The sequence below is a fragment of the Oncorhynchus keta genome, chromosome 13, assembly GCF_023373465.1.
Source record: "Oncorhynchus keta strain PuntledgeMale-10-30-2019 chromosome 13, Oket_V2, whole genome shotgun sequence".
Lineage (NCBI taxonomy): Eukaryota > Metazoa > Chordata > Actinopteri > Salmoniformes > Salmonidae > Oncorhynchus > Oncorhynchus keta.
In genome coordinates this window covers 31,119,772-31,128,544 of record NC_068433.1, presented here as the reverse complement: position 1 = coordinate 31,128,544, position 8,773 = coordinate 31,119,772, and the positions used below count along the sequence as shown (strand labels likewise).

General features: G+C 42.2%; 1 protein-coding gene across 1 annotated transcript; it reads right to left on the bottom strand.

The window, feature by feature from the left end:
• Positions 1–758: 758 nt before the first annotated feature.
• LOC118392187 (transcription factor Sox-19b-like) lies at positions 759–6,439 on the bottom strand. The gene is made up of 2 exons (XM_035783905.2): positions 5,361–6,439; positions 759–3,345 (listed from the first exon to the last, which is right to left on the bottom strand). The coding sequence occupies exons 1-2, from the start codon at positions 5,981–5,983 to the stop codon at positions 3,099–3,101; spliced, it is 870 nt and encodes a 289-aa protein (XP_035639798.1). The 5' UTR covers positions 5,984–6,439; the 3' UTR covers positions 759–3,098.
• Between the last annotated feature and the right edge of the window lie 2,334 nt (positions 6,440–8,773).

The following is an 8,773-nucleotide window of genomic DNA, read 5'->3' as shown; positions in this document are numbered from 1 at the left end:
GAAGGGGAGGGGTTGGGCAAGAGGGGGGAGAAGTGAAATTTAAAAGACGGGGAGAAAAGTAAATGATCGACCCTAAATCATTCTAACTCCCCCCGCGCCTCTCCTACACCCGGACGCCCCTGTCCCATCTCCCCAAACGTTTTTTTGTCCGCCTCCTTCCGAAGTTTTATTTTAAGCATCCCCAAGCATAATGGTGTCCACCTGTGGTGCCACTGTTTAAACGTAAAACCCGGCTCGTTTTGATTGAGCGCCTGATGTCAGGCCTATGGTTATTTTCTGCAATGGTCGAGAACAGATGAGGTCACTCAAACAGCTGAGTGGCCAAAACTGAATAGGAACAATTGATAACGCGTTGTAAAACATTAGCAGTCACTTTTGCTGGTTTTAAAAATATCGGATTAAGCATTTTTTAGAGCCTGTATTATGCTCTTATTTCTCAACTTTGCCTGACAAAATATGCTCCAAATGAGCCCCATATCAAAAACCTTCACCGATGGATGAATCGACCTACCAAGCTGACGTGTAATCTACGCATTATGCATACTGGTACAATTGTAGCTTGTGCCAGGAATCTCTAAAGAATAGCCTGTAAATGGTGCGTCATCATTCTGAAAATGCTATACTGATTTACATTTTTTTAATTTTTTTTTAACAATGGAGTGCACTTCTAAAATGTAAACGTTTAGAGAACAAAATAAAATTGCTTAATGTAACAAAACACGGCTGAAAAGATTCAAGGAAAATATATGGAGACCAGAGGATTTAAAAACGTTTTAATACTTGTCATCCATGCCACATGAAAATGAGTTAAAAATACCCTTAGTATAGGGGCCTTAAATTGTTTATTTATACACAATGCACATCAAATGTTGCAAGACTCTCAAACAAGGATTAGACAACTAAATCAATTTAAAAAAAGTTAAGTTTTACACACTTGGATTGCAATAAAACATTCATGATTCCTTTCATATAAATTATAGTATTTAAACCCAACCAAAAATAATTTGATTTATTCCCGTTTTTTATGCAAGTTCTTTAGTGGACTTTACAATACTAAAAAGGGACTGTTGGAACATGACAGTTCCAGAATGGTTGTAATTTGATGTGGTTCTACCACTTCCACAGCCTAAAAATGTACCCACTTGCAGTTTAAGACTGCAAATAATTCTAAACTTTTAGCAGCACTGGTTTACTATTCATAAATTAGTTAGAGGGTGTTGTCAGATGAAACAAAGACAAATTACATTTAACCCTCAAGTCTTGTTACAACAGGAAACTTGAGAACTTTATGCCAACTCCTTTTTGTCAATCATTTTGTAGAATTATAAAAAGGAAAGTGGAATGTGTTATCTGAAGACCTTAAGCAGCAGGCAACTGAAATATGAAACTGAGAAGCTGGAGAACATGGAGACACGTATTGTAAAATGAATAGATTTTTTTCTCTACCATTAGTTGCCCGGGCAGAATGTAGTAACTGTGCTTGGTTGGATAAGTAGAAATCCATACAAACAGTTGCCGAGCTAGAGAAAAATCATTTAAATGTATTTTGTAAAAATAAAATTCAATAGAATGCAGCATTTGTATAAAATGTCATTCAGTTAATTGTATTTTTTAAATGGATGACTAATGCAAACAATTATTGTCAAATTTAAGACTCATTGCAGCAGCAGGAGGTTATGTTAAAGTACAGCGAAAACTATTGGAGTTGTGTTTATTAGTCCAATGTTGATACAGTCCCCAAATGTTTTGCATGTCAGCAGTCAAGTTATGATTTTCTAGAGGCAAAGTGTCACTTGCCACATGATACAAATCATCATGTGGCAAGTGACACTTTTCTTCTTGAAAACTTGACTGCTGACATGCAAAACATTTGGGGACTGTTTCAACATTGGACTAATGAAAATGAAAAATAAAATAGCAAAAGAATGAGTGGATTTTTCCTTTAACTTAAAAAATAAAAGTTGAAGACAAACCAAAATGTATTGGCATGGGGTTTGAACATACAGTACTACTAAACACACCAGTTCATCTCACATACTTGTTTCCATTGGATCCAATGAACTCATAAGATTGTCCAGACTATACCATGTCATCCTAGGAAATTGGATTGGCTTTAAAAACAAGCGTGTTTACTCAAAGCAGTAGAAGGCACCAAGTGGCCATACTTGTATATTTTAAAAAAATAAGTCACTTCATTCAAGTTATACTCTGTGCATTTCTCCTGTGGTCTCCCCATTTCACTGCACTAGCAAGCAGTTAGTTGATTTGAGATGTTCTGAGAGGCCCCACAAACAAAACCAGTTAAGGAATCACAATCCTCAGAATCCTTGTGGTGGGTCATGTGATTTGTATGTCACTGGCCTTAGGAGAATATTGATTGAGTGACCCGGTTCCCAGTGTGTTGCGTTCTCGTGGTGGGGCCCCCCCTGTTTCTGCATGTCAAAGGGCACCCCATTCCCTTTATAGTGCACTACTTTTGGCCATGCAGGGCCCAGGTCAAAAGTAGACCACTATATGGGGAATAGGGTGCCATTTGGGACCCCCGGTTGGTTTAGTTCATGATGATTACCGATCAACCCGAGGGGCCGACACTACTGTGTCAGTAGGACAATACAGGAGACCGAACACAATGGAACAATTGTGAACATACTACAATCACGTGCTGTGTGACATACATAGGGGCCTGGGCGTTTTTGAATGGAAGCTTTTGATGTCAAGCTCAGTTTTTGTCAGAGGGGAAAAAATATGTACATAAACATTTAATCATCATAATGTGTATGTACAGTACAGCAGTCCATCATAATGAGAAGTTAATTGAAAAGGGTCTCCGTCCAAGAAGTGGATTGGCAACTGAACGAAACAACCTAGTCTTGGGACAGAGGACAGGATGGACGAGGGGGGCTCATTATTGTAGTCAAAATGCAGAGGTAGAAAAATAACCTTTTTATACAAAGTCACTTTTTTTATAAACGCAACACAGGGCCATAATGGGTGGGTCTGACAATGTTGTGCCAAGCGTGTGTGACATAACTGGTGTCCTTGAGCCTCTCCAAGCCAGCACACTCACATTGAGTCCCAGTCACTATCCCCACCAATCCCTAGATATGAGTGAGAGGCACAGTCCCACTGAGATAGTGTTGCTGGACGCTGTAGCCGCCTCTCTGGGAGACCGGGTCAGTGGTGTCCCCTCCGGGGATATACATACTGATCATATCCCGCAGGTCCCCCTGGAGAGGCCCGCGGTGGTGGTTAGGTCCACCAGTCGGGGAGTGCGACACTGGCTCTGGCTTCACCATGGACATGACTGGGTTGGGCTGCTGGTGGCTGCTGCTGTAAGACATGGGGCTGAGGAGGAGAGGGGGGAGGAGAGATGCTGTTATTGACTAAATTATATGAATGTTATGCTACAGTATGCCATATTGGGCCTTGCCACTAAATTTCGGGAACACACGCGACACATAGCGCAGACCCGATTAGACTATTCTACATGACAGACAATCATGTCTACTCAGTTCAATACAAATAATTTATAATCCGAAACATGTCGTAAAGAACAGACCGATTATGAAGTATCCACTTTTTCAGTTCTCAAATTTGCAACAAATTCAATCTTTTCTTTGGGATATTAGAGTGGATTTGTCAAATAAAGAGCGCAGATTCATATAGATTCCAAGACAGACCCATCTGAACTAAATAATTACTCCTGCATGACAGTCAGAAGAGGAGCATGCAATAGATTATACTGGGTGCAGACAGACATGCATAGATCTGATGTGAGGGAGAGCCCATGGAATCCACCCTGTCTGTTTACAAACAGCATGGGATGGGGATTGGGGACAGAACAGGTCCAAACTAGTTAGGCCACCAACTACAGCACCATGAAGCAAACAGCAGATATTCTCAGTTAAAGAAATCATAAACCAACTAAAGGCACTTAAAGATATCAGGGAGGAATTATTTTACATTGGAAACATGAAAAAGTGTTGTGAATGTTAATTATGCATTTTTTTTAAATGAAACTAAATTAATCACTGGTGTCTCTGCAAGAGGCCTTGCAAGAGGCCTGGGAGAAGGCACTGATGCAGACTAGAGGATTGTGGGTAAAGGACCACACAGAAAGCTTTCCCATAGAGGGGGCCTCTACACATGCTCTACAATCCATCCACAGGCCTGAAAACAAGTAAACAACCTACACTTAACCAATTGTATGTTTTTTTTTAAATGCAGTGCTTTGTGTAATGTTCCAAGTGTGAAACTGTGCGCTGTTATTTTGGCTCGGTTTCTTGTTAGAGATTTTTAATCTCGATGAGACTAGCCTGGTAAAAGGTAAAGAAAATATGTTAAATATTAACCCAAGTTCTAAAGACATAAGGTAGAATGTTTTAATAAATTATAGGTTAAATGACAGGTCAAGCTTTAAAAAAACATATATATTTTATCCTTAAAAATGTGTAGTATATTTAGCATTTCTGAAAAACAAAAATACAAAGTAATCTTCTGAAAAACAATTGGGAGAAAGACAAAACAAACGTTATGGCTCTGCTGGATGGGTGAGGGTTGTGAGTCATGGCATGGGTTCTAATTCATTTTAGTTTTAAACAGGCCAATCCAGTTAGGCCCCATGTGTTTGTTGCCAATCAGATTATAAATGTTTACAGAAATGCATCAAATGTGTGTCAGAATGTTTAAATTTGAGCAACTCTGGTAATTCAAAACCCATCATGCTCATTATCTGAAACACATTTTGAAATACACTGACAAGGCATGAAGCTGGCTGGACCTGTACTGATTGTATACCGCATTAATAAAATGTATCAAAATGCAGAAGTAATGTTAAATAATTTATTCCATGTTGGGCGATTAATAATTTATGGGCCATTAACAGCAGGCTATATCCCTTTTTTATGTGATAAACTACTCTTGCAGTAATTGGGTCTAAAGTAATGCGATTTAACAATAAGTCTTGATTTAGTGAAACATTGATTCTGCAGCAACCACTGGTTTAAAGCAGAGAAAGTGGGTGTTTTCAGAATAGCTCAAATCTGATCACAATAACGAGAAGATGGATATTGGCAAACTTCAGGCTGCCGAGCCACTGACAAGTTTATAATTGGTTCCAAATCAGATAAGACACGTTGTCTAGGCGATATAAAAGTGTACATGCTTTCAAATGTTGAGGTAAATAAACTCAGCAAATGCAGGTGTCAGATTACAAAGGTGGCAACTGGCGAGCGAGCACTGTCATTAAACTCTCGTTATCAAAACTGGATTTACATGAAAGCCATAAAACATTGTCCTTCTCAATTAGGCATTAGAATCAGAACATGCGGAATGGAATTCAGAACTATAGCATATCCTACCTGTAAGTGTTGGCGCCGTTCATATACGTCTGTGCTGCGGTCATGGCCTGGGGGTACTGGAGCGCGGACAGGTCGTAGCGGTGCAGCTGCTGAGTGTAGCCCAGGGCCTCGCTCTGCATCCCGGCGTAACCTCCCGCCGGGCCCCACCCGTAACTCTCCATCCTGGGGCTCCCACCTTGGCCCTGCGCGGCGGCCAGCAGGTTCCCGGCAGAGAGAGGGTACTTTCCCATCTGGTTGTCCTTCTTGAGCAGGGGCTTGGATTTACGGCGTGGTTTGTACTTGTAATCGGGGTAATCCTTCATGTGCACCGCCCTGAGGCGTTTTGCTTCGTCAATGAATGGCCGCTTCTCAGCATCAGTCAGTAACTTCCACTCCGCGCCCAGCCGCTTGCTGATCTCAGAGTTGTGCATCTTGGGGTTCTCCTGGGCCATCTTGCGGCGCTGGCCCCTAGACCAGACCATGAATGCGTTCATGGGTCTTTTGACTTTGTCCATGGGGTCCCCGCCCGGAGGACACAGGGATTTGGACCCCGGGTGAGAGTTGCCGGTGACCGGAGACATGGCGGTTTGGTGCGACTGCTGTTGCCCAGAGGGCTTCAACTCGTGTTCCATCATGTTATACATAGTTGTCTGGAACTTGTAAAGTGTCTCAGTTCAAAATTAATCAAGTTAAAATAAAAACGAAGTACACAGTCACAGCCGTTGTCACCTTACCGGTCGGCTTTTGGCCGGGTGGTTTTCCGTTCTAGAATGACAAGTGGAAACCGAATGCACAAAGTGTTCCAAATCAACTAATTAGAAGACACACCCGATTCAAACAACTGGGAATAAATTACGAGTCGGTGTGTGAAGCGGTCATTAGGCTACATAAATCAAGCAAGATAAAACCTGAGGGATTGTTGGCGCATTTAAAATAAAATAAAAATATAATTTAAAACCCCTTCAGTCTGTATGCCTATTTCTTTCTGCACAGGGTTGCAGACAACCACCTGTAGAGACTCAATTCTGTAAACTGAAGAGTCCTGCGTGATGACAAAAAAAGTGATTCCATTTCAATCGTGCGGTTTTTCAGGAGATAATTGTATTCGAAGGGTCCGGACCAATCCTCGAGCGCGATAGGCTTCCCCGTGCGCGCGCTCATTTGCTTAACTATAGGAGGGGGCGCGAGCTGCATGCGCTGGAGGCACTGAAGAGTGGAGCACTTGTTGATGAGCGATAGAAAGTGTGTGAGGGACGGGGTGCTTTTCAATGAGAAAAAGTAATAATCCCGCACACACTCATTTAAAAGTGCGACTTCTGCTGTAATTATTTGGAATAAAGATTTTAAAATCATGGCCTTTGCAGTTTGGCACACAAGCCAGCATGCGCATAAATGGATGTTCATAAAATCGTTTTACTTTTTGTGCTTCCACGATTACGAGCAAAACGGACCAAGTGTAAACAAATGATCAAACATGAATACATTTGAACATATTTAATCTACTTTTGTTTTCATCATCATTTTTAAGACAATCATTTAAAGGCTATTTTAATACAAGGATACTTGTATTGCGCTTGGAACAACATTCACACAATCCTAATTCAGTCCACAACAACAGCCACAATGACAAATTACGTTTACCAAATTAGTTTGTTGTGTCTGTGAGCGTGTCTGCTCGTTTTCTAGACGTCTGGCATCGTTCAAACGATTGTTAGCCTATAAAGACGTCCATGACTTCTATACATGGTATTGATACGCTTACAATGGCGCACAGAATCACCGTGGGGTTCCACGAAGAACGAGGAAAAGGTCTGTTGGTTCGTCCAAATAGAAGCTTTTCTTATGCTGCAGTTCCAAAGGAATAGGTCTTTGTTAATGTTTCCCAAACCTACGAGGGGCATGCTGTCTCTCTATTTACCCCAGTACCCAACATCATCCTTCCTTTCATACCATTATTTTGAAAGGAAAGGATACAGACCTGTCATCATTCAAGTGATGTCGAGCCTGTAACTACAGGTCTATGCTCCTCTCTAAGCTCCATCAAAAAGTCATACATGGATTAATCGCTAAAGTGGTTATCTTTGGATAATATAGACCTAGTGTATACAGTAAATTGGTGCTTTCATTTTACCAATATATTCAACGCACTTCTAAAGGGATTTTTTTTGTACTTTGAAACAGCTCATGGTGCTGTCAGGTCACAGTGAAGTTTAGAATCTACGGACATTCTTTAGTTGCTCTCTGAGGTTTCTAGGATCCAGGTGACCCATGGGAAGAGCTCAGGTGAGAGAGGAGCAATAGGTGAGACAGTTTCTGTGAGTCACCTGGCTGCCAGACGTTATAACCTGTTGGTGTGTGTATGTGTGTTCCCCTAATAGGTGAGACAGTTTCTGTGAGAGTAACCTGGCTGACAACACCTGACTGGCAAACGTTATAAATTGCTCTCTCTCTCTCACTCTCAATGTCTCTCTCTCTCTTTCTCTGGGTACCTCAGTGTCTGCAAGAGTTTAAGTGCATGTGCTTGATGGCAGGTGTGTTGAAGAGTGTTTTGTGTGTGTGTGTGTGTGTGTGTGTGTCTGTGTGTGTGTGTATGTGTGTAAGTGTGTTAGAGGGAGAGAGTGTGTTTGGTGCAGGTGTACAGTATGTTACATAAGAGTGTGTGTTTGTGTGTGTTCTGTATAGGCCTATGGAGCGCAGGTGTGTGTGATTGTGCATCTTGGTGGGGGCCTACAAGCCTTGGAGTGTGTGTAAATGAGTGAGAGAGTGTGTGTGTGTTTTGTATGGAGAGTGGTGTTTGTGTGTTTTAGGCCTTTGGGTTGCAGGTGTGGTGTGTGTGAAAATAGTGTGTGTGTGTTCTGTATGGTGCAGCCAGGTGTGTGATTGAGTGTGTGTGACTGTGTGTGAGTGTATTGTATGGTGAAGCCAGGTGTTGGTCTTCTCTGTTCGTGACTGACAGAAACGCCCAGACGCCAATCACACCGGGGATTGTGGGGCTCCACTCTGCCGTTTCCGTTTCCAAGACAACCCCTTTGGAATCTTTTGCAACACTTTCCCTCCCTTTCTCCTCTCCTCTTTTCCTCTCTCTCTCTCTCTCTCTCTCTCTCTCTCTCTCTCTCTCTCTCTCTCTCTCTCTCTCTCTCTCTCTCTCTCTCTCTCTCTCTCTCTCTCTCTCTCTCTCTCTCTCTCTCTCTCTCTCTCTCTCTCTCTTTCTCTCCCAATCTGTTTCTTTCTTCTTCTTTCTCCTTTTTTTGTACAAAAACAACTCGCCAACTCAGGACCTCTGCCTCAGTCACACACTCTCACACGCACGCACGCACGCACGCACGCACGCACGCACGCACGCACACACACACACACACACACACACACACACACACACACACACACACACACACACACACACACACACACACACACACACACACACACACTGT